Source organism: Rhinolophus ferrumequinum, chromosome 21, assembly GCF_004115265.2.
Source record: "Rhinolophus ferrumequinum isolate MPI-CBG mRhiFer1 chromosome 21, mRhiFer1_v1.p, whole genome shotgun sequence".
Taxonomy (NCBI): Eukaryota; Metazoa; Chordata; class Mammalia; order Chiroptera; family Rhinolophidae; genus Rhinolophus; species Rhinolophus ferrumequinum.
This window is the reverse complement of record NC_046304.1, coordinates 1,762,503-1,788,041: the sequence shown is the minus strand read 5'-3', so window position 1 is coordinate 1,788,041 and position 25,539 is coordinate 1,762,503. Positions and strand designations below refer to the sequence as shown.

The 25,539-nt window shown below is 43.5% G+C and overlaps 1 protein-coding gene across 1 annotated transcript in view; it reads right to left on the bottom strand.

Annotated features, from left to right (window-relative positions):
• Window positions 1–1,887, bottom strand: part of TNFRSF13B (TNF receptor superfamily member 13B) — a 42,904-nt gene extending 41,017 nt beyond the window's left edge. Inside the window, exon 1 of the mRNA XM_033089267.1 lies at window positions 1,800–1,887. Coding sequence (XP_032945158.1) covers window positions 1,800–1,860 — 61 coding nt within the window. The 5' untranslated portion in view covers window positions 1,861–1,887. The remainder of the gene's footprint in view (window positions 1–1,799) is intronic.
• Window positions 1,888–25,539: the final 23,652 nt, after the last annotated feature.

Genomic DNA, 25,539 nt, shown 5'->3' with positions numbered 1-25,539 from the left:
TGTGACTCTTCAAATGGGGCTCCGGCAGGTTCAAAACGCTTTTATGTTTTTGAGGAACATCTGGTGTGACAGAGGCCCTTCTTCATTTTACAGCTGAGGAAACAGAGCCCAGAGAGGTAAAGGGGATCACCCCAGGTCACGCAGCAAGTCTGTGAACAGCGGGAGCTAGAACTCCTGACTCCCAGCCAGGGCTGATTCTACTGCACCAGATCACAGCTTCCTGACTCAGTCCCGGGCAATCTCGCGAAACCGCCTGGTCCAACTCTCAGAAATTTTATATATTTGAGCCCTTAGTTTGGGGACATGTCTGGGTTTATGTGGTCGCTGGAAATACGAGGGAAGCAGAGAAAAGATACACTCCCTGTCTAAGGTGCAGGGGGCAAAGCGGCAGGGAGCAGCATGCAGATCCAGGCCATGCCACTCATGACCATGACACATCCTCAAATCCAGCCTTGGGTCCCCTCTGCACGGTGACAGACTTGAATCTGCTCATCTGCTTTAGCAACCTATGGGCTGAACAAACCTTTAAAACCTGCCCTGATAAAAATTCTTCAAGATAAATGATCCAGTTTCTTCAAGAAATAAAGAGCAAGGAAACAAACAGTGAGACAGAATGGTAATTGTTATAGATTAAAACATATAACAAAATGTATAATGTGGGCTGTCTTTGGATCCTAATTTGAACAAATCAATTGGAAAGACATTGATAAGACAATTGAGGCAGTCTGACCACTGGCTATATGGTGACACTAAGGAATTATTCTTTTCAGAAGTGGTCATGGTATGATGGATGGTTAGTTTTTTTGGTTTTGTTTTTTAAAGAGTTTTTGTTTTTAAGAGATAAATCTGAAGTATCTACAAATCAAACAACGTGGTGTTTGGAATTTGCTTTGAAATGATCCAGTAGGGACGAAGGGGGTAAATGAGGGACATGGATATTAGAAGGCTGGCCATATATCGATAATTGTTGAAGCTGGTTGATGTATGCAGGACGGTGTGTTAGACTCTCCTCTCTACCTTTGCTTAAGTGTCAACTTCAAAAGAAAATATTTTTAAAATGTCCTGATCAATTTGGCTCTGGGTTCTGGGACCAGTTTGGAGTGGGGTGGGGGTCACGGAGGGAATTCCGGTCTGTGTGGCTCACCTTCCTGCCTCACCACTCCTTTCCTGGAATGCAAGGCGCAGACCCCCTGTGGGGACAGGGCCCCAAACAGCAGTTTCCAGGCTCTCGGCCTCACATAGAAAGGTAGTAAATGGCCATCGACTGTGATCAAATGGCCATCAGCTGTGGCTAGTTGGCCGTCAGCTGTAACCAGTGAGCCATTAGCCATGAATATAACTGCCCTGGCTAGGCTAGCAAAAAGGGGGGAGCTAGCGAGAAGATGGTGGCTGAGCCTGCAAGCGGCGCAGTGAGGGTTGAGAATTGTGTGGCTCCTGTTTCCTGTTTCTCCAACCCAGCCGCCAGCGAGAATACAGTGGTATGACTCCCCTACCTATGGCTCCGTGGGTGTTCCTTTTTGGCCTCACCATGTCCTGCGCTCTTATGTGGGGAGCGGGACCAGAGACCCCACCGGACGCCCTGCACGACACTTGGCTTAGTCGGCAGGATCCCCTGCACGACACCCCCAAAGGCCCAGACTCCAGGTTCTGCACATGCGGGGACGTGGGGAGGCCCCTGGACCTCCTGAGGTTGCTCACCTCCTGTGGGCGCCACGCCCACCAAGCCCCACTGAACCCACACCCGGTCCCCCAGGCCAAGCCCTCCTCGCGCCCACTCGCCTGCCTCCGCAGTTACTCACATGGCTCCTCCTGGCCTGCCCCGCTCCAGCCACCTTGCCTGCTCCGGCCCAGGCCACTCATTACTCAGGATGTTATTATTAGGCTTAGATTTGATTAGTGCCTAGCCTGCACTTCCTGGGTTTTCCCCACAACCTGTAAAATGTAAATCAGCAGAACCTACTCCCACCCCCACGCCTGCGCAGTCTGTCTCATGGGCTGAGGTGGGTGGACTTGACGCTCCAGGACTTGGGTCTGGTGCTGTCTGCTGAACCCGCACTGCACTCACGGTGCCCACAGGGCGCAACGAACAGGGGAAGAGCTGGCCTGGCCTTGGGATGGGGTCTAAACTCTAATTTGGCCCAGATCTGGCCTTGGCCCATCATTTGGGCCCGGTCTCCTGCTCCAGTGTACAGACCCCAGGCTGCAGCCAGGGTGAACCAGTTCTCCAGCCTCCAAGCGTTGCTGAGGCATCTTCCCTCTTCCTGGACAACTTTTTCATATTTTATTGCCTGATACTCTCCTGTTCCTTCTTCAGGCTCAGTTTCATATTTTATTGCCTGATACTCTCCTGTTTCTTCTTCAGGTGCCAACTCCTCCAGGAAGACATCCCTGACCACTCCAGGCCAGGTTAGGAGCCCATTCTGTGCTTCCTAAGGCCTGTTCTTACCCCTATCAAAGAACTCAAGAGGCTGACACTAGAGCCAGACAGCCTGGGTTTGAATCTTGGCTCTGCTACTTACAGCCTTGGTGGCAATATACTTAACTTCTCTGTGCCTCCATTTTCTCTTCTGTAAAATGGGTATAATAACGGTACCTGTCTCACAGGTTGTTATGAGAATGAAATTAGTTAACAGTTAAATTCTTAGAGCAAGTTCTTGGCACATAGTAAGTTCTCAATAAATGACATTAGCACTGTAAGGTTTATTACACTGTTGTAACTTTATTTCTATTTTCCCAACTCCTCTGAAACCTCTGCAGGGATAGGAAGCCCAGTAGCTTAAGGCTAAAGTGAGATGAATTTAGAAGTCATAGACAGCCTGTGGAGTTTAGGAAGTAAACTTTGAGGAATGGGAAGACGGATTCAGGCAGGTGGAGAAAAAGAGGGAAGGCTTTGGGACAGGTGAGAGGACAGGAGGGAGGAAAGCTGAAGGCTGATTTGGATGACAGTGAGCCCAGGAGGAAAGGAAACACAAATGGTTGATAAACCTGAAAATCACTCATCAATACTCAGAAAAATACAAGTTAAACAATGAAAAACTAATTTTCATCCAGCAGGTTGGCAAAGTCTTACAATTTGATAATGTTAAGTGCCAGAGGTAGTCTAGGGAAATGTGGACTCACACCCTGCTGGGGGGAGGAGTTGGTACCGCCATTTTGGAGGGCAATTTGCCAGGGTCACTTAAAATGTGGAACATATCCCTAACCCACGACCCAGAAATTCTTCTCCATACGCCACAGACGCACATGAATGTTCACCGAAGCACAGTTAACAATACCGAGCAACCCGAACAACGTAAATGCCGGTCCAGTGGAGGATGGCTGAATGAGCAAGGTACAGAGATCATACCCCGGAGTCCTATGCAACAGGTAAAAAGAATGAGATCTATCAGATTGTTGAGATGGGAAAGATTGTCAAGACAGATCGTTGAGTGGAAAAAACTAGTTTACAGCATGATACTTACAGTTAAGAGGCCTTTTAGTAAAACAAACACACAAAGGACACACACAAAGCTGCTCTGTATAGTCTGTGATCACTCACCACGTTCCCCCGAAAATAAAACCGGGTCTTATATTAATTTTTGCTCCATTAGGGCTTATTTTCAGGGATGTCTTATTTTTTCATGTAAAACAATCTACATTTATTCAAATACAGTCATGTCATCTTCTTCTGGAACATTGTCACAACGTACTAAATGCGTCCGTCTGGCTGATGATCTTAACTGGGGCTTATTTTGGGGGACACACGGTACCTGTGCATGTGGTACAGAGGTCTGAAAGGATACGTATGACGACAGCGACTGCCTCCAGGTCGGGCAAAAGGGGCCCAGGCTTAGGGTTGACGGTAGAGAGGACCTTAGCCCTATTTGTAATGTTTTAATGTTTCACACGGAGAAGATAGTCAGGTATTACTTGTGTCAATGAAAAGTAATGAAACCACAGCTGGGCTGGTGAAGTAGATTTGGGAGCCAGAGGCAATCCTAGATTCTGTTGCCTGTTAAGGCAAGCCCAGAGTCACTGTTGAATCTCTCCTTACCTTCTGTTTGCATACCCCTTTTAGGACCACCATCCAAAGCAGCTGGCTTCTTGAGGTTTAGCTCTGACTGTTAGAAAGCTCATCTCCATCTTTTGAGCAGACTGTGCTGTCCTTAAACGGACCCACTGGACTGAACGCTGCTCTGTGAAGCCACATGCATTATCTTGGCCAATAAGGTAGCCCTTTGGCGTCTGAAGCCAGTGTAGGTTGGGTGTGAAATGGAAAACAAACTCCAACCTGACTTTTGGGGTGGCTGAGAATTGAATGGTAGGGTTCCCTAACATCTCTTTGCTGACCATTGCTTGTTAATGCTTTTACTCAAACACCATTTACAAATAATAGATTTTACTTGCTTTCTGTTTTCTTTAATTAAAGGTGTCATTTACCTGCAGGGAAATGCACGTATTTTAAGTGAGCAGGCCACTTAATGTTTACATATGTGCCTACCCAGGCAACACTATTCAGATCTAGGCTTAGAACATGTGCATCCCTCATCCTTTCCTCCAGGCAGGACATCCCACCACAGATTAGCCACTATTCTGACTTCTGTCACCATAGATTCCTTTTGCCTGTTTCTGAACATTGTATAAATGGGAACACACAAATGGGATCATCCACTTTCTTCTGGCTTCTTTTGATTGACATTAGGTTTTATTAAACCAGACAGAACAAAGCTGTGGAGCACTTCAGGGGAAAGCTGTTTAGTCTTTGTGGGCCTCATTTTCTCCTGGCCAAATGGATGAACAGGAAACTCAAACAAGAAAGCACAGGTGAAAGCACTGTGACCCCGTTCCCGCGCTGCACGGTTGCAAGCAGAACAGGTGCTGGAGTTTCTGAACCTCATTGAAACAGCACTTTCTGAGCTGTCTCCAGAGGAATACAGGATTTTCATTTTAAGTTCCGCAGTCAAAGTGACAGAATTGTTTTGGAACCCAGAGTAAAGATACCTTGTAGACCTCAAGGTTTTTGAACTGGTTCATTTACATATGTATGCTTAAGCAGTTACAATGAGCACATGCTAAAGACAAATTCCAACAGCGTGAAAGGGAATACAGAGAAAAGTACTTTTCTCTCCCATCTGGATACCCTAGGCCACTGTTTCCGTACTCAGACAGCTGATCCTGTGCACACAGCCCTGCAGCAAAGCCCAGCATCTGTGTGTCATTAAATGAAAGATACTGCTTCATCCTCCCCCCTTTTTTGGTTATTCTTTTTACACAATTGCTGGCTTATATAGATTAAACACACTGTTGACATGCTGCTTTTTTCACTTAAAAAGCCTATCAATGAATCCTTCTCTCTCTCTTTTTTTTAATTTTTACAAGAGTTTATTTGAATCAAATTGACAACACATGCTGGGGAGCAAGATAGCAAATGTTCCCTAGTCCTTCTCTTTTTAAATGAGCTCTTTAAATGCTCATTAGGAATAATAACAGCAAGCACTTACGAGTGTTCCACGTACTGTTCTAAACACTCCACACACATCATTTAACATATATTCTGTCTTCATGTCTCGTCAGATGGCTTAAGACCCTTAAGTGGAATTACTAGGTCAAAAGGAACAGTGTTGTTGTGGGCACAGAGCCAGGAGTGCAGTTTCCTGGCTCTCGGCCTCACGTGGAAAGGTGCTCGCTCAAGTAGTAAATGGCCATCAACTATGATTGGATGGCCATCAGCTGTGGCTAGTTGGCCGTCAGCTGTAACCAGGGAGCCGTTGGCCACTAATATAACTGCTGTGGCTTCACTAGCAGAAAATGGGGGCTAGCAAGAAGATGGTGGCTGAGCCTGCAAGGGGTGCAGTGAGGGTTGTGAACAGTGTGGCTCCTGCTTCCTGTGTCTCCAACCCAGCCGCCAGCGAGAATATAGTGGTATGACTCCCCTACCTATGGCTCCGTGGGTGTTCCTGTTTGGCCTCACTATGTCCTGCGTTCTTATGTGGGGAGCAGGAGCAGAGACCCCGCCGGACGCCCCGCGCAACAGTTGTCTTGATCAATATTTTCCAATGAGACTGTTCCAGTCTACGCAATGCATCTGTGACATTTTGGCCCCAAGGCTCCTGCCCACGCTAGGTGTTGTGGTCTCTTCTGAGGCAGGGAGCGCTTGATTCCTTCATGGACTGTCTGCCACCCTACTCTGTCCCCCTTGAGGTCATGCCATTGAACCTTCTCTGAGAGTATAAGATGTAAGACAAAACCAAGCGCATTCAAAAAGGACATTTCTTAGAACTGCAGTGAAAGCCCTGATTTTCATGATTGCAATTTACATATACCGCTCAGATCTGCTGAATTTCCTACATTGCTCACACACTCGTTCCCTCAGCTTGTACTGATTTCTCATAAATGCTAGATAGCGTTACTTTAGCAAAACCCTCTTGAGAGATGCAAAGAGTAGTTTCTTTACAGTAAGAGCTCCCAACCTTTTGTAGGAAGACCTGGCTTCTTTTTCCATTTAAATTTTTTTCCTCAAAACTTATTATTATGAAAATTTCAAAACTCATAGAAAGGTAAAAAGTAAAGTAAAATGAATACCCATGGACCCTCCACCAAGATTCAACAACTATCCACAATGGCGTCAACATCTCCTGATCCACCTTTCTGCTGAGATACCTGCAGGTGCTTATAGACATCAGGACTCTTCACTCCGAACGGCGGCAGCAGACATCTCCTAAGATGCATATTCTCTCACATGGACTTCCAACTCACATCTACGAAAATCAATAACAATTCAGAAACATCACCTAATGTCTAGTGCATATTTCAATTTCCCCAGTTGTCCTAAGAAACTTTTCATGGCTGCAGCTTTTGAATCAGAATCCAGCCACAGGTTACATATTACATTTGATATTGTTATGTCTCTGTAGTCATTTTTCCTTTAGAATAGTCCCCTCCTTGCTCTGTTTTCTTTTCCTTTCTTTTGTTTGACATGGACTCAGCCTCTTATAGAATATCCCACATCTGCCTCTCTGACCATTTCCTCCTGGTGTGCTTTACGACGTGTTCCTCTAGCCTCATGATTCCTAGAACCTAATGCTAGGTCTACACACACAGATTCATGTTACACACTTTGGGGAGACCACCGAGGTGGTGGGGTGTACTTCCTATTGAATCTCATCAAGTGGTACATGATGTCAGCTTATCCCAATGCAGTGATGCCAAATCAGATCACCTGTGAAAGTGGTCACACTGGATGTCCCCATGAAAAGGCACCCTGCCCCCTCTGCAATTAGTGTCACCTGCAGGTGCTACGTGGCACCTTGCGTATCCTGGTCCCCAATCACCTTTGGGTAGATAGCTGTAACATTTACCGATGGTTCCTAGCTGAAACAAGCATAACACTTGCAAGATGGTGACTTTCTAAACATATTGTTCCTTCTACAGTTCTTAGCTAGTGTTTTCTGTAAAGGAGAACTTTTTTATTTCCTTTTTTTGTAAAAATATACAGAAAATAACCACAAAAAATATAACAAAACTCTTATTTTCATCACTGAGAATTGTGAGTTAAAAGTTTGGCATATTCACCTTCAAATTGTTCTTTTAAGAAAGAAAACATTATAATGAAATCTCTGAAATCCCCCGACCTTTCCTCTCCTTACTAGAAGGAGCCACCATCGTGAATATAGCTCTGTCTTCCAGGCTTATTTTTATACCTTTATAAGAATGTGTTTATCTATGAACAACACAGTAATTAGCACTAATTTGCATGAGTTATTTTAAACTCTGTGTATAAATAGTGTTTTGTATGCTATCATTATGCATCTTCCTGTTTTCACCAAGCATTGTTGAGATCAACTCAGATTAATTCCTTTATAGCAGGCCACTCCTTTGACCTGCGGTGTGGTATTCCACAGCTCCTTTTCCTTCCCTCCTCAGCTGAGAAGTGTTTCTGATTCCTTGCTGTCATGAGTGATGCTGCTCTGGGCAGAGCTGTGCCTCTTTGTACAAACACATGAGAGGCTCTCTTGGCCAGATGTTCTCACATGGGACCTCTGAATTGTGGGGTCTGCACTCCCCAGTTTCAGTAGATATTGCTAAACTGACCACACCAATATTCACTCCTCCTAACAATGTGTGATGGTCCCCATTCCCCCATATTTTTAGGATAGCATTTAGACTGTTTCCGTCAGTATCAGGTTTGGGGCAATCTCATAGATGAGAAATGGTATCGTGTTGCTTTAATTTACGTGTCACTATTGCTAACGAAGCTGTGAACAGATGTTTATTGGCCATTGGGAGAAGGAGGTGCTTCTTGAAGGCTTACAGCCACTCACCAGGAAGGAATGTGTGTGACAACAAGAGACATGGGGGGTGTACTGCTCTGAGCATCTTCTCTAGAGATGTCTGGTGTCCCTAACCTAAAGCCCACCCTACACCCGTAGAGGTGTTACATTAGCAAGCCTCAGGTGGATATCATGGAGGGAACGTAATTATTCTCCATTTATAATGTTCCTATATTTCTATTAATAATAATATTTGCCACCTATTTGCTGGCTTACCATGTGCCAGGCACTGTACAGACCTTATGTAATCCTTTCAGGAATTCATGTATTTTTGCTATTTTGCTGAAGAGGAGACTGAGGGTCAGAGAGGTACACTGACTTGCTTAAGGTCATGGAGTTGGTAAGTGATGTGCCTCCAGTGCCCAAACCCTTCCCTCTGTACAGCATTGCCTCTCCACACTCCTCCCACGTGCACAGATAGTTCCCAGAGAGAATGAAAAATGGCTCCTACTGAAAGAAGAAGTCAGGTTCGGGTTTTTCTGCCCCACCCCGTGGCTATGAGCACAGAAATTAATCAAAAGGGCAACCTTGCAAATAACTCCCAGGGCACTGGCCTAGATTTCTGCATAAGGAGACAGAGAGGGCCGTTGAAAGTATTTCTCTCTTAGTGCTTCTCAGGAAGGACAGGTGGGTTAGTGATCTCTTAATATATTACAGTTTTTGGATTGGTTGTAGCCAGGGTGGGTAGGGAATAGAGCTATAAGACTTAACAACTGGTTATATCTTAAATTTGGGTTAAAAAGAATCTCTCTTTCCTTCTCTCTCTCATTCTCTCTCTCTCTCCCTCTCTCTCTTTTGCCTCCAAGCCCTCTGTTGTACATGTAATGTTGAGCAGACATATTCACAGACTTCTCCATTGCCAAAGGACTCTAGAAGAGCAGTATCTTACAGACTTCAGGTCAGCCTGCCCATTTTACAGATGGGAAAGTTGAGGCATTGAAACCTCTAGGCTCTGGGTGGCTCGAGGGCATCAAAGTGTCTGACTTGTCCTCACAGCCCAGTGAAGTATTGAGTGTACAATATATATTTTAAAACACTTGTTGAATGAATAAATGAATGGATGAGAAAGTCGAAAATTAAAAATAAGCAAACCCTTAAGCTTTTGGTTCCTTTGGATTCTACTGGGTTGAGGTGACCAATTGAGGAAGGAGAATCAATGAACCAGGTCCTTCATGAGAAGATGGGGCCAGCCCCGCAGTGAAGCGATCAGTGACTCAGCGAGCATTCACATCCACAGCCCACTGACTCACAGACCTCCTGTGCAGGAAGAAGTACCAAGCCAGCAACAAAATCTGGACAAGGCCCCGCGTGGCCTGGCTCCACTGCCTCCCGGCTCTCCTTTCCCACCTCTCTCCTGTTTACTCTGTGCCAGACATAGTCCCACCTCAGGGCCTCTCCCCCTGCCGTTGCCCTGGCCAGAAACACTCAGCTGCAGGCTCTTTGCATGACTGAGTCTCAGCTCTAGCAGCACCTTCTCAGAGAGGGCTTCCCATCCACCGTGGCCAGGGGCCCCACCCCAACCACTCCCTACCACTTTGATCTGGTTTCTTTCCTCTGAGCACTTGTGCTTAGAATGGGCAAGCTTCTCTGTGTGCTTACTGCTAGGTCATCTGCTTCCTTACTAGAACATAAGCTCCAGGAGGCAAAGGGCTTCATCTTCTTGTCACTGTGTCCTTGGCCCCTGGAGCTGTGCCTGGCACATGAAAGGCACCTCACAGATAACTGCTGCATGAATGAAAGAAAGAAGGGGGTTAGGGACTGGTTTCTATGCTGAGGCCTCTGGCATTCCTATCTGCAAGCAGTAGGAGCCCGAGCTGGAAGAGGGGCTGGGGCCTCACAGTGAAGGTAATGGTGTGTGTGTGTGTGTGTGTGTACACATGTGTGTGCACATGTGTGTGTTGAGTGAGCATTAGGTGATTAATAAGTGACCACAGTTAGTTGACTCTTTTAAAGCACTTCAACCTCAGAATAAGGTAGATGCTGTCACGACCCCCTTATTACAGATAAGATAGTACAGGAAGAAGCATGAGCACTATTTTTACAGAAGGAACAAGGAGGGGATTCCAATTCCAAGCCTGCTGCCTGCAAGCTGCCAGACACCAACTTGGGCAGACGTTAATCAATCACACAGAACAGATTATCCGAAGCCTATTGAGCAAAGAGATTCCATTATGGCCATTCCCATAATGAAAACTATTACAAACTAGCTGATACAGGAGAGCCCCCCACTACAGAAATTTTAAGTCTCCTTTCCCCTAGTTTCTTAGTTCCCTAATCTCTAGTTTTAATCACTTTCTTAATCTTAAATTAAATCAGTTTCTTAATCTTAAAGATTGCTCTTAGCCTGAATCGTAGAATGTCTCTCACCCCCTGCTTCAGATAACTACCCAGATGCCTGTGATTTAAGCCTATTGACTGTAATCATTGCAGCCCAGCATTCTCTCCAGGCCATTCCAGACCCAACTCCTTGGTAAACAACACCACCCGAGTAACTAGTTAAAGCCCCATGAAGCTAAAATGGACTTTCACCCTGCGTCTGTAGCTCTGAGTCCTGCTCCTTGGGCCAGCGCTTTTAATCTATTGACCAAAATTGATCTCTCCTCATTTAGGGGCCATCAGGATACAAGTGATGCCCCAGCAAGGCTTCCAGTGCACCCCGACCAAAGAGGCCAACTCGGCCTTCCAGGCGATGCCAAGAGCCCTTCCTCCCATCTAAGATCAGATAGGGCGAGAGTGCCAGGGATCCCCAATAGGCAGGGACAATGGCCACAGTCAGCAGGAAGCAGATACAGAAGAAGAGAACTCCTGTCCCTCAATTTTGCATAGAGATTTAGGGCGTTAACGCCTCTCAGGGGACATGAGGCAGGAGTTGGAGATAGTAATGGGGTCTCCAGACATTCCTGCGTGTTCAACATGGCCTATGGAGAGCAACCGCCCAGACACCTCCCCAAAACTCCCCTCTACACCCACAGTTTTCTCTTATCTGCCATATTAGGGTTAGGGTTAGGGTTATTGTTAGGGTTAGGGTTAAGGTTTAACCATTAACCATTGTGAAGACACTAGAAGACACTACCTAACTAGATTAGACTGGTCACTCACACGTGCGCAGTGAAGATTACAACCACCTTCATCTCACCTTAGCCTCATTATACCATCATTATGATATCATGCATGTGCCTGGAAGTTCATTAATATCATTATAACAGACTGAATTCTGGGAAGGAACATGCACAGTCTAAAAAGATGAGGTAATAGCCTCTTGTCAATCACCGGTGCCAATCAAGTGGCCCCATACCTGGAGAAGAGTAACCCATTCTTGAGAAAAGAAAATAAAACCACCAGGTCCCCATTAGTCAGGGCCCTTGAGCCACTTCTTTTTGCTCAGGCCCACTCCCGCCTCTTTGGCGTGTACTTTCACTTCTAATAAGCTGCTCGTTCACCACTGTTTCTGTGTCTCGTTCAAGTCTTTGCCGGAGAGGCCAAGAACCTGGACATCATGCGGAGAAGGGCCTGCTCTCAGGTAACACAGTCACAGGCTGTGGGGTTTCCAGGTGGGAATTCCTGCCTGTTCTCAGGAATTTGTTTTTGCTTTTGCGTTCCCGAATCCCAAGAAAAGTTGGTCAGGAAATCAGGAAAAATCTGCTCCTTAAACCCAGTAATACCCACAATGGGAAACAAATGTACAAAAGATTAATGTACAAAATGAAACAAAAGATACATTCACAGTGTATCTCTTAGACATTTTTCCTATTTATCTCTAGGGTTTCTGGGTGGGAATTCCCGCCTATTCTCAGGAATTTTTTTCACTTTTCCATTCCCAAATCCTGAGAAAAGTTGGTCGGGAAATCGGAAAAATCAGCTCCTTGAACTCAGGTGGTTGGTAGTATCGGCCGTCACTTTGTGGAAATGATTCATTGTGGAGAACAGAAAACAGTTTATATCTCGGGATTTGGGGACGAGAAAGCGAAAACAATTCCTGAGAACGGGCGGGAATTCCCACCTGGAAACCCTAGTCTATACCTTACAAAAGTTAAAGGTAAACCGCCCCTATTCTTCTGTGCCTTGCAGAAGTTCCCCACTCCAAGAAGTTTTCCCTGGAAACAAGAAACACATATAAACCCTAGCCCAGCAGATGGAGGGGGGTCTCTCTTCCACTAGCGATTAGAGACCGCCACTCTGTCTGTGGGGTAGCCTTTCCTTTCTTTTCTTACTTACTCTCTGCTAAATGAAATTACTTTCACTGTAAACTATGCTCGCACTCAAATTTCTTCTTACATGAAGCCAAGGGCCCTCTTTTTCTGTAACAAAGGGAGTAAAAGCTTAGAGAGACCGAGCATTTTGTCTGTAGTTTAGTATGTGACAGAGCCAAGATTTTCTCCCACAATATCTGACCCCAGAGCCATGTTCTTGCTAGTGGGTGCTGAAACAGCTGGGGCTGTTACAAATTTTCATCAAGTCCCAAATCTGAGCCCAAGCTCCTGTCTGACCCTGATGTTCTCCTGCCCAGTGACCCCCAACCCTCTCAGAGAGGACATGTGGGCCCAGAAGCAGAGTTATTCTCTCATTCAGTCCACAAGCATTAGATGAGCACTTACTGTGTGTGTGTTGGGGGTGTGGGTGCTGCGGATACAGCAGTGCATGAGTCAAAGTTCCTGCACTCCTGGGGCTCACTGTCCAGGTTTGGGGGAGGGGGAGGACAACAACATACCTGTAAATTGATAACAGAAGATCAGACACTAGTCTGAGCTGGGATAAAGTGGCGTGACAGGATCAGGAGTGCCTGGGGGTGGCAGGTTGGGGCAGCCTACATGGGTCGACAGGCAGCTTGCAAAGGCCTGGGTGAAGGGTAGTGCAGGCAGTTGGTGCACTTAGGAGTGAGCAAATTCATCATATCAATGAAATAGGAAAAAGGCCCATGGTGGTGGGCATGGGGAGCAAGGGAGAAATGTTTACTGGACCAATGAATGATTGACTTCTCATTTGGGGCTCCCTCAGTGCCAGGCACAGAGAAGACCCTCCAGGAATATCTGAATCGAATCGAATCGAATCGAATGGAATCTAATCGAATCAGATCAATGCTCTGCTTGATCAGAGCAATTGATCTGGGAAAAACAAAAAACAGTTTCTGGTGCAACCTGTGTCACAGAAAAATTCCCTCCAGGAAGAATGACAGTGAATGCTAATCTCTTAGTGCTTAGCAAACCAATACAATATTCACAGATGGAGTAAGGCAGATTAGCAAATCTCAAATTGCAGAAGCAGAATTTAAAAGTTCTGGGTAAAGGAGAAAAAAGTGCTTAAGACCTTTTGTGTAGCGGGATTTGAACTTAATCTCCTGCTCCTATTGAAAGCTAATTCATTTCCCCGTTTTGCTGATACGTGAGAAGTTGGCTCTGATACAGGAGGCTAAACCAGCTCTGGGGCCCCTAAGCCACACAGCAGGGCTGGCCTGGTTGTTTCAGCTCTGGATCGAAAGTGGCCAGGGACACTGGGGCTGCAGAGTAGAAATTGTACGATCCTGCTTCCAGCTGCTTGCTCTGAACTGTTTACTTGACATTTCAACTTGAATGTCTATAATAATAATAAAAGCTGATAAAGCTATGAGGTGGCTTCATTTTAGAGATAAGGAAAATGAGGCTCAGTGAAAATAAATCACCTAAACATAACATTCAAAACCCCTTCCTCTCCCAGTCTTTCCCATTTCAATAAATGACACCACCATTACCAAATTCCTCAAACCAGAAACCTCGAGATCACTCTTGATTCTTTCCTCCACTCACTCTCACATCCTGCCCTTTACCTCAAAATATAGAACGTCCTCAACATGACTGTTTCTTTCCCATCCCCACTTGTTATTGCTATTACCCTCCTTGTACCCACATCATCTCTCTGCTGAGCCACTAACCTTTACCACCCATTCTCCTCCAGCAGGTGCACATGATTTTTTCAAAACATAAATCATATATCCAAACAGTCCCTCATTGAAAACTCTCTAATCGCTTCTCATTTACCTTATTTTCTCTCTGCCTATTTCTAAGATTTTTCTCCTTGATTTCCAGTAATGTTATGTGCCTAGATGTGGTTTTCTTTATATTTATTCTGCTAAGGATTCATAGTCCTTCTCAAGTCCAGTGCTTGATGTCTTTTATTCATTTCAAAATATTCTTAGTCATTATCTCTTAAACTATTACCACTGCCTAACACTTCCTCCTCTTCTTCTGGGACTCCATTTATACGTACGTTGGACCTGTTGCACCATGATACATACATTTCTTATGCTCTTTTGTCTCTTCAGTCTGGACAGTTTCCTCTGACCTATCCCAATCCCTTACATCTCTCTTCACATGTGTCTAATCAGCTATTAAAGTTATATTTTGAGTTCTTAATTTCAGTTACTGAAATTTGCAGGTCCACAATCTCCATTTGACTCTCCCATTTCTTCTTTATTTCTTAATGGTTTATTTTCTTCCAATCTTCTTTTTTCAATAATATATTTTATTTTTTAGAACAGGTTTAGGTTCAAAGCAAAACTGAGCAGAAAGTACAGAGATTTCCCACATATCCCCTGTCCTCCTGACACACACATAGCCTAACTCACTATCAACATCCCACATCAGGGGCCAGTCCGGTGGCTCAGGCGGTTGGAGCTCCGTGCTCCTCCAAAGGCTCCAAAGGCTACCGATTCGATTCCCACATGGGCCAGTGGGCTCTCAACCACAAGGTTGCCAGTTCAACAATTCGAGTCCTGCAAGGGATGGTGGACTGCGCCCCCTGCAACTAGCAATGGCAACTGGACCTGGAGCTGAGCTGCGCCCTCCACAACTAAGACTGAAAGGACAACAACTTGACTTGGAAAAGTCCTGAAAGTACACACTGTTCCCCCTCCCCAATAAAATCTTAAAAAAAAAAATCCCACATCAAAGTATTACATTTGTTACAATTGATGGACCTACATTGACACATCATCATCACCTAAAATCCATTGTTTCCATTATGGCTCACTCCTGGTGTTGTATATTCTCTGGGATTTGATAAATGTATAATGACATGTATCCCCCACGATGGTATCATACAGAATAGGTTCACTGTCCTAAAAAATCTTCTGGCTTTGCTTGTTCATCCCTCCCTGAACCCTAACTCCTGGCAACCACTGGCATTTTTACTGTTTCAATGATTTTGCCTTTTCAGAGAATGTCATGTAGTTGGAATCATACAGTATGTAGGCTTTTCAGATTGTTTCTTTCACATAGTAATATGAATTTAAGGTTCCTCCATGTCTTTCCATTGCTTGATAACTCTTTTTAGCACTGAATAACATTCTATTGTCTGGATGTTCATTTATTTATCCATTCACCCACCTAGGGACATCTTAGTTACTTCCAAGTTTTTGGCGATTATGAATAAGGCTGCTATAAACATCCATGTGCAGGTTTTGTGTGGACATAAGTTTTTGACACATTTGGGTGAATACCAAGGAACACGATTGCTGGATCATATAGTAAGAATATGTTTAGTTTTATGATTCCTTTTTCTATAGTCCCATTCATTATCAAAATTCTCCATCTTGTCTTTTATTATTTTTATTTTATTTTTTTATTAGTTTCAGGTGCACAAGACAAAATAATACTTAGACGTTTATCATTTATATCCCTCACACTGTGTGAACGCTCCTCCCCCCATCCACTATCCCTCTGACATCACACAATCACACAGAGCCATTACATTTCCACTGTCTCTATTCCTAATGCTGTACTCCACTTCTTGTAAGTATATATATATATATATATATATATATATATATATATATATGATTATAGTTGGCATTCATTATTGTTCAGCTTCAGGTGTACAGTGCAGTGATCAGGCATCTACATCATCCCTGAGTGGTCTCCCAAATGGGACACGTGTCCATCGGATACCCTACAAAATCTTTACAACATTACTGATCATGTTCCCCAAATTAATTTCCAAAACCCCATGGCCATCTTGTGGTTACCGACTGTTTTCTAATCCCCTCACCTTCCCCCTTATCCCCCCTTATCCCCTTATTCCATCTAGCAACCCTCAGTTTTTCCTCTATGTCTCCAAAACTGTTTCTGATTAGTTCATTCACTGATTCTTTTCTTTAGATTCGCATATAAGTGAGATCATATGGTATTTGTCTTTCTCTGTGTGACTTATTTCACTTAACATAATGTTCTCTAGGTCCATCCATGTTGTTGCAAATGGTAAGATTTCTTTCTTCTTTATGGCTGCGTAATACTCCATTGTATAAATGTACCACAGTTTCTTAATCCAGTCATCTACTGATTGGCATTTCGGTTGTTTCCATGTCTTGGCTATTGTGTATAGTGCTGCAATAAACATAGGAGTGCATAAAGATTTTTGAATTGGAGTTTTGGATTTCTCCAGATAGATACCTAGGAGTGGAATTGCTGGATCACAAGGTAGTTCCATTTTCAGATTTCTGAGATACCTCCATACTGTTTTCCATAGTGGCTGCACCAATCTGCAATCCCACCAACAGTGCACAAGTGTTCCCTTTTTTCCACATCCGTGCCAGCACTTGTTGTTTGTTGATTTATTGATGATAGCCATTTTGACTGGGGTGAGGTGGTATCTCATTGTGGTTTTTATTTGCATTTCTCTGATGGTTAGTGAGGTTGAGCATTTCTTCATATGTCTGTTTGCCATCTCTATGTCCTTTTTAGAAAAATGTCTCTTCATATCCTCTGCCCATTTTTCAATTGGGTTGTTTGTTTTTTTGGAGTTGAGTTGAGTGAGTTTTTTATAAATTTGTGATATTAATCCCTTATCAGATATATCATTGGCAAGTATCTTTTCCCATTCAGTAGGATCCCTTTTTGTTTAATTGATGGTTTCCTTTGCTGTGAAAAAACTTTTTAGTTTGATGTAATCCCACATGTTTATTTTTTCTCTTACTTACCTCACGCGAGGGGATATATCAGTAAAAATCTTACTCCGGGTAATGTCTGTGAAGTTTCTTCCTATATTTTCTTCTAGGTATTTTATGGTTTCAGATCTTACATTTAAGTCTTTAAGCCATTTTGAATTTATTTTTGTATATGGTGTAAGGAGGTGGTCCAGCTTCATTTTTTTACATGTGTCTGTCCAGGTTTCCCAGCACCATTTATTGACTAGACCTTCTTTACCCCACCATACATTCTTGCTTCCATTGTCATAGATTAAATGGCCATATAGGCATGGATTTATTTCTGGACTCTCTATTCTGTTCCATTGATCTATGTATCTGTTTTTATGCCAGTACCATGCTGTTTTGATTACTGTAGCCTTGTAGTATAATTTGATGTCAGGTATTGTTATACCTCCCACTTTGTTCTTATTTCTCAAGATTGCTGAGGCTATCCGGGGTCTTTTATGGTCCTATATAAATTTTAGGATTATATGTTCTATTTCTGTGAAAAACATCATTGGTAGTTTGATAGGAATTGCGTTGAACTTTGATAGGAATTGCATTGATTATTTGCATTTGTTTGATAGGAATTGCATTGAATATTGCCTTAGGCAGTATGGACATTTAAACTATATTAATTCTTCCTATCCATGAACATGGTATGTGTTTCCATCTATTTGTATCTTCTTTCATTTCTTTCTTCAGTGTCTTATAATTTTCTGAGTACAGATCTTTTACTTCTTTGGTTAAATTTATTCCCAGGTATTTTATAGTCTTTGGAGCAATTGTAAATGGGATTGCTTTTTAAATTTCTCCTTCTGATGTTTTATTATCGGTATATACAAATGCAACTGATTTCTGAATATTAATTTTGTATCCTGCTACTTTACTAAATTCATCCATCAGCTCTAATAGTTTCTTGGTGGAGTCTTTAGGGTTCTCTATATATAGTATCATATCATCTGCATATAATGACAATTTTACTTCCTCCTTACCAATTTCGATGCCTTTTATTTCTTTTTCTTGTCTGATTGCTGTGGCTAGAACTTCCAGCAATATGTTGAATAGAAATGGAGAAAGTGGGCAACCTTGCCTTGTTCCTGATCTTAGGGGGAATGGTTTTAGCTTTTCCCCATTGAGTATGATGTTAGCTGTGGGTTTATCATATATGGCCTTTATTATGTTGAGATATGATCCCTCTATTCCCACTTTCTTAAGGGTTTTTATCATAAATGGCTGTTGGATTTTATCAAATGCTTTTTCTGCATCTATTGATATGATCATATGATTTTTATTTTTCATTTTGTTAATGTGGTGTATCACATTAATTGATTTGCGGATGTTGAACCACCCTTGCATACCAGGGATGAATCCAACTTGATCATGGTGTATGATCTTTTTAATGTATTGCTGAATTCTGTTCGCTAATATTTTGTTGAGGATTTTTGCATCTATGTTCATTAGAGATATCGGCCTGTAGTTTTCTTTTTTTGTGGTGTCTTTGTCTGATTTTGGGATCAGGGTGATATTGGCTTCATAAAAAGTGTTTGGGAGTCTTCCCTCCTTCTGGATTTTTTGGAAGAGCTTGAGGAGAATAGGTGATAATTCTTTTTTGAACGTTTTGTAAAATTCACCTGTAAAGCCATCTGGTCCAGGGCTTTTGTTTGTTGGGAGATTGTTGATTACTGATTCAATTTCCGTGGTGGTAATCAGTCTATTCAGGTTTCTGTTTCTTCTTGAGTTAGCCTTGGAAGGTTGTACGCCTCTAGAAAATTGTCCATTTCTTCCAAATTGTCAAATTTGTTGGCATATAGTTGCTCATAGTAATTTCTTAAAACTCTTTGTATTTCTGTAGTGTCCGTTGTCACTTCTCCTCTTTCATTTCTGATTTTATTATTTGGGTCCTCTCTCTCTTTTTTTTAAATGAGTCTGGCTAAAGGTTTGTCGATTTTGTTTATCTTCTCTAAGAACCAACTCTTGGATTCATTGATCTTTTGTATTGTTTTTCTGGTTTCTATTTCATTTATTTCTGCTCTGATCTTTATTATCTCCTTCCTTGTTCTCCCTTTGGGCTTATTTTGCTGTTCTTTTTCCAAATCCCTTAAGTGTGAAGATAAACTGTTGATTAGTGATGTTTCTTGTTTCTTTAGGTAGGCCTGCAAAGCTATGAATTTCCCTCTTAGGACTGCTTTCGCGGCATCCCATAGATTTTGGGTCGTCGTGTTTTCATTTTCGTTTGTCTCGAGATATCTTTTGATTTCTTCCTTGATCTCCTGCTTGACCCATTCATTATTTAGTAATAAGTTATTCAGCCTCCATGAATTGGTGTGTCTTCCAGTTTTTTTCCTGTAGTTCATTTCTAATTTCATAGCATTGTGATCAGAGAAGACAATTGGTATGATTTCAATTTTCTTAAATTTATCAAGACTTGTTTTGTGGCCTAACATATGGTCTATCTTGGAAAATGTTCCATGTGCGCTTGAGAAAAACGTGTATTTTGCAGCATTGGGGTGAAATGCTCTGAAAATATCGATTAAATCCAAGTGGTCCAATGTATCATTTAAGGCTGTTGTTTCCATATTGATTTTCTGTCTGGAAGACCTGTCCCTTGTTGTCAGAGGTGTGTTGAAGTCCCCTACTATGATAGTGTTACTGTTGATTTCTGTCTTTATGTCAGTCAGTACCTGTTTTATATATTTAGGTGCTCCTATGTTGGGTGCATAGATGCTTACTAGGGTTATGTCCTCTTGTCGGATCGATCCCTTTATTATTATATAGTGCCCATCTTTGTCTTTTAATATGTTCTTCATTTTAAAGTCTATTTTGTCAGATATAAGTATTGCAACTCCAGCTTTTTTCTCATTTCCATTCGCATGAAATATCTTACTCCAACCCTTCACTTTCAGCCTGTGTGTGTCTTTTGTTCTGAGGTGAGTCTCTTGTATACAGCATATACAAGGGTCTTGCTTTCTTATCCAGTCAGCCACCCTATGTCTCTTGATTGGAGCATTTAATCCATTTACATTTAAAGTGATTATTGATAGGTACGTAGTTATTGCCATTTTTAAATCTGTAGTTAGGTTGTTTTGATCTTTCTTCTATTTACAGAAGTCCTTTTAGTATTTCTTGCAATGCTGGCTTGGTGGTAATAAATTCCTTTAGCTTATTTTTCTCTGGAAAGCTCTTTATCTCTCCATCAACTTTAAACGATAGCCTTGCTGGATAAAGCAATCTAGGTTGTAGGCCTTTGTTTTCCATCACTTTGAGTATCTCCTGCCACTCCCTCCTGGCCTTCAATGTTTCTGTAGAAAAATCATTTGATAGTCTTATGGGAGTTCCCTTGTATGTAACCCTCTGTCTTTCTCTTGCTGCTTTTAGGATTCTCTCTTTGTCTTTAACCTTTGCCATTTAACTATAATGTGTCTTGGTGTGGACCTGTTTGGGTTTATCCTGGTTGGAACTCTCTGCACTTCCTGGGTTTGTATGTTGGTTTCCTTCATCAGGTTGGGGAAGTTTTCGGACATTATTACTTCAAATATGTTCTCAATCCCTTGCTTCCTCTCTTCACCTTCTGGTATTCCTATGATGCGCATGTTGTTGCGCTTGATGTTATCCCAGAGGTCTCTTAAGCCATCCTCATTGTTTTTTATTCTTTTTTCTTTCTGTTGTTCCGTTTGGGTGATCTCTGCTACCTTGTCTTCTAAGTGGCTGATTCGATCCTCTGCTTCATCTAACCTGCTGGTAATTCCTTCAAGTGAGTTCTTAATTTCGGTAATTGTGTTCTTTAGTTCTAACTGGTTGTTCGTTATGATTTCTACATCCTTCTTTATGTCTTCTCTAAGCTCCTTAAACATTCTTATCACCAGTGTTCTGAACTCTGTCTCTGAAAGGCTGGTTACCTCTGCTTCATTTGGTTCCAGTTGTGGAGGTTTCTTCTGTTCTTTTATTTGGGACGTGTATCTTTGTTTCCCCATTCTGGCTGATTCTCTGTGTTTGTTTTGATGTATTAGGTAGATCCCCTAGAGTTCTTAGTTCTTGCTAGGTTATCTTATGTAGTATGTGTCCTTTATATTTGACTTGCACTACGTCGTTCTTCTCCTCTGCGTGTGCTCCAAAGGTGACTCTTGTGTTGTGTATATTGTCCTGTTCAAGAAGATCTTTAATTGCTTTTTGCTTGTGAGTAGGTGGGGTTAACTCCTGGGCTGACTCATTGTGAGACTTGGCTCTGCCCCCCGCAGGGCGTTCTGCTGCGTGAGGGTTGACCACTTAAATGTGGTTTGGCCTCTATGGGCTCTAGTGCCTGCAGAGAATTCCCTCTGGGTGTGTGACTTGTAGGTCAAACCCGGTAGTACTCTGGTTTGGTCTGGAGTTGGCCTCTGGATATGTTGAATCTTGTGCCTCTTAAGCTGGGCCCTGGTAGGGCAGTTTCAGAACAAAGCAAATCACCAAGCACAACAGCAACAACAACAACAAAGAAAAAAATCAAATACATTCACATGTAAAAACACCCGATAACCCCCACTCGACACAGGCAAAGATATCAAAGATATAAAGACAAAGCAAAACAAAACAAAACAAAGCAAAACAAAAAGCAGAGCCAGTCTTGGCTTAAGCCCACCAAGCAATGTCCAGGTTGTCCTCTGCTGTACCAAAGAGCCCCCTGCTTATTGCACAGGCAGAGCCGGTCACCTGGTGCCCAGAGTGACTTTGGGACTGTAGATTTAAATCCGTGGGCCTGAGGGGTCTGGATGATAGTTTTTACAAAGTCAGTGCAGTTTCTGCCCTTGCCTGCACATATGCACACTGAGAGTAGCACCACCAGCCCCGTGTCCAGTACTCCTGAGTCTTAGGGCACTTCTTCAGTGTGTGTGTATGGGGGGGTGCGGGCGGGAGATTTCTGAGCTGCTGAAAGCCCAGAGCTGTGTCTGCCTTACTGCTGATCCCTGGGAGTGTCTCGGCAGTAGCACTTGCCCCACCCTAGGCAGGCCAGAAAGGATGGGGGCTGGGGATGGAGGAGTCTCTTCCCTCCTAGCCCAGCCAAAATCACACTCTTCCCGGCCTCTTCCCTGGGTCAGGGCTGCCTGTCAGTCTTCCCAGAGCCTGAGCACTACTATGGCTCCTCTGTAATCTGACACTACTCCTCAGTTCAGGGGCCAGTTTAAGTCTCTGGAAGGGCGGGGGTAGGATTGGAAGAGTGGGGGAGGGGCCCGGGTATGGAGTCTGTGTTCTTTGTCCGCCCCAGGGCCCACTAGCCGCCCTCCCGGCGAGAGAAATCAGCCGTGGGACGCAGGGAAAGAGCCCACCTCCTGGTCTCTGTGCTCTCTGTTCCGCCCTGGGATCCCGTGCGTGCCCAGAACTGCGGGTGCCACCGCGGTTTTCGCCACCGCTGGCTGAGACTCCGCCACGGGCTGGGATTTCGCGCCGCCGCTGCCGCCCGCGCGCGCGTTTTCACTCTGCTCCCTTCCTTCCTTCCCCTGCTTGCCCAATTAGCGCACCTTCAAGTAATCCTTAGCTTCAAGTAATCCACGAGTCTCTTAGCTGTTCTGTGTGATGAGCAAAGAGTTCTTTGATGGGTTATAGGTCCCGTTTGTAATAAGATCCGGAGGAGAACTCAGAAAGTGCGCCCTGCTGCCACCATTCCTATACTCACAGTTATTTTAAATTTCATGTTAGATAATTCCATTATCTGTATTCCCTTGAGTCTGTTTTTATTGTTTGTCTGTGTGTTTTTCATCTGATATTTGGCTGAGTCTTGTTTTCTTGTAAACCTGGACACTGAGTATGAAAATTTGTAGAGATAATTTGATGTCATCTTCCTTCTTACTTTTGCTTCTAGCAGGAAGCTAGGCTGGGATCGCTGGCAGTCCCAAATCACCTTAATCCAGTGAGGAATTGAGATGGCTTGAATCTCAGAGTCAATCCCTGTGAGGGCTGTTTTATTTCTTGTTCATCTTTATTCTTAATATCAGCCCTTAAGGGTCCCAAACCAAAGCCTTAGCTATTTAATAAACCCTTCTTCCTTGGCAGGTTCTAAACTCCAAGCTCCATGAGTCTGATGGAAGCTCTGCTCAGTTTCTTGGCCTCTCAGATGTTGCTTTCAAGTCAGCCATCACCACGAGGGGAAAAGAGGTGTCCACCACCAGCTCCACCTCTCTGGACCCCCATTCTCTCCTAGATCTTGGCCCCATAATTCCCATAAATTCTCACTGCCCTGATGATATTTTCAAATAGATGTATTTCTCTTTATGATTTTGTCCAACTTTCTAGTGTTCTCCGCAGCAGAAACAATCTGGTCCACCATTGCTGGAGGCCCCTCCCTCCATTATCTTCAGAGAAAAGAAAACACTTCTTGAAAAAAGGAAAAAACACTTCAGAGAAAAGGAAACACTTGCCTGATGCCTACCAGGCAATACGTGGCTTAGATGCTGCCTAGCCCTCCAACTTCCTGTCATATCACTCCCCCTTGCTCACTGTACTGTAGTGAGATGTTGGGCTTTTTCATGTAACTCGAATATGACAAGCTCCTTCATGCCCCAGGACCATTTTACGTGCTCTCCCCTCTGTCTAGAACGTTTCCTTTACATCACTCTCCAGGTCCCTGTTTAAATGTCAGTTCCAAACAAACAAATAAATAAACAAATATCAGTTCCTCTGAGAGGTTTTTCCTGACTTTGCATTCTATCGCATTCAAGCCATACACTCATATCTCTCTACCTGATATATATATGTACCGAGGGTGCCAAAAAATGTACACATTTTAAAAGATGTTATTTATGTATTACTTTTCAAAGTTGAATTGAATTATGGTAACAATATGTAGTATGACGTTTGCTCAAAAGATGGTATTAATCAAATGAATGCTAGCATCATTCATTGTATTACAAGTTTAATACAGTTTTTTCCTATCTTAAAATATGTGTACATTTTTTGTCTCTATCTATCTATCATCTATCTATCTATCTATCTATCTATCTATCTATCATCTATCCATCCATCCTGTTCTTTCCTTTACTCCTCTTCCTGTAATTTTAAGTTGTATATTGATTTGTTATTACTTGTTGATTCTCTGCCTTCCCACTGGATGGAAGTCCCGCAAGGGCTTGAGCTATCATAGTTTGGTCTCCTCCATAAGCAGACCCTGAAATGAAGATTGCATGCTAGTTGTTTGCTTGGGAATTGCAGGTAATAGGAAAGGGGGCAGCCAAGGAAGGGTATGTTATTATGCCGGCTACCACTGTGGACAATTGCAGCTTGGTCCCGTGGGGAAAATTCTGGAAAATGGTGTGAAACTCACGCCCAAGGCAAGGGGTCTGGGGCATTAATACACCAATTCCCGACAGTTCTATTGGCCAAGGGATTCTTCTAGCGATATTTATTCCCTGGCACGTCTGCCGTGCCCTGCAGCAGGCATAGCAGCCCCCACAATTAGAACTATACATCCCCAGCAGTTGGAAGCTATCTGCGGCACAGTAAAGCAGTAAGGCTTGAGAGGGATTTGCCAGGGACACTGACAGGATTGTATTTGCTTTGGGGACATTTTATTCACAGCCCCAAACACAGAGCCTGACACAGAGGAGGAAGTCAATAAATATTGTTGAATAAGAACTTTTAGAACTCTGGCCAGTATGGGACTTAGATCTCCTAATGGGCTCACTGTGTTATTAAAGACAGTTATTGCGAGACCGCACAGAGGGTGGAAAGGGGCTTTCCATAATGTGTGTAAGCAGAGAAGGGCACCAAGCAGCCTGGAGCCTGTACTCGTGAAAAACCAGACTGTCATCCAATGGAGAACAGACGGTGCAGTGACAGCCTTCACATACCCCAGGGCCACCCTGGGGGTCATCCTGCAGACTCCATGGGGCAAGAAGTCTTCAGCACAACTGGGAGGAGAGCTCCTTCAGTCAGCACCATTCAAAGGTTGCCCCAGCTAAGGAGTGAGCTCCCCGTCACTGCTCTTTTAGAAGAAAACATGTCCTTGCCCTCACAGCTTCCACTGTCCATTTGAGAGGACAAGACATCACTCTGTATAGAGCTGGATAAAAAAAGAACAGGTCTAAATAGAAACAGTCAGGACAAAAATACATAAATTCAACTCCTGGTTGCAAGAGCGCACAGTGGGCCATCAAGTTGGAGGAGGATCTCAGACACAGTGGGTAGTTCAATTTGATTTTTCTGTACAGTCTTACAGTGTTGTATTTCAAAGGGCTCCGCTTGATCCAGTGTTTGGGCCTTGTTGTATGAGAGGCCCTTGTCGGATTTCGAAGTGTCTGATATCTGTATTGAGATCCTGATAAG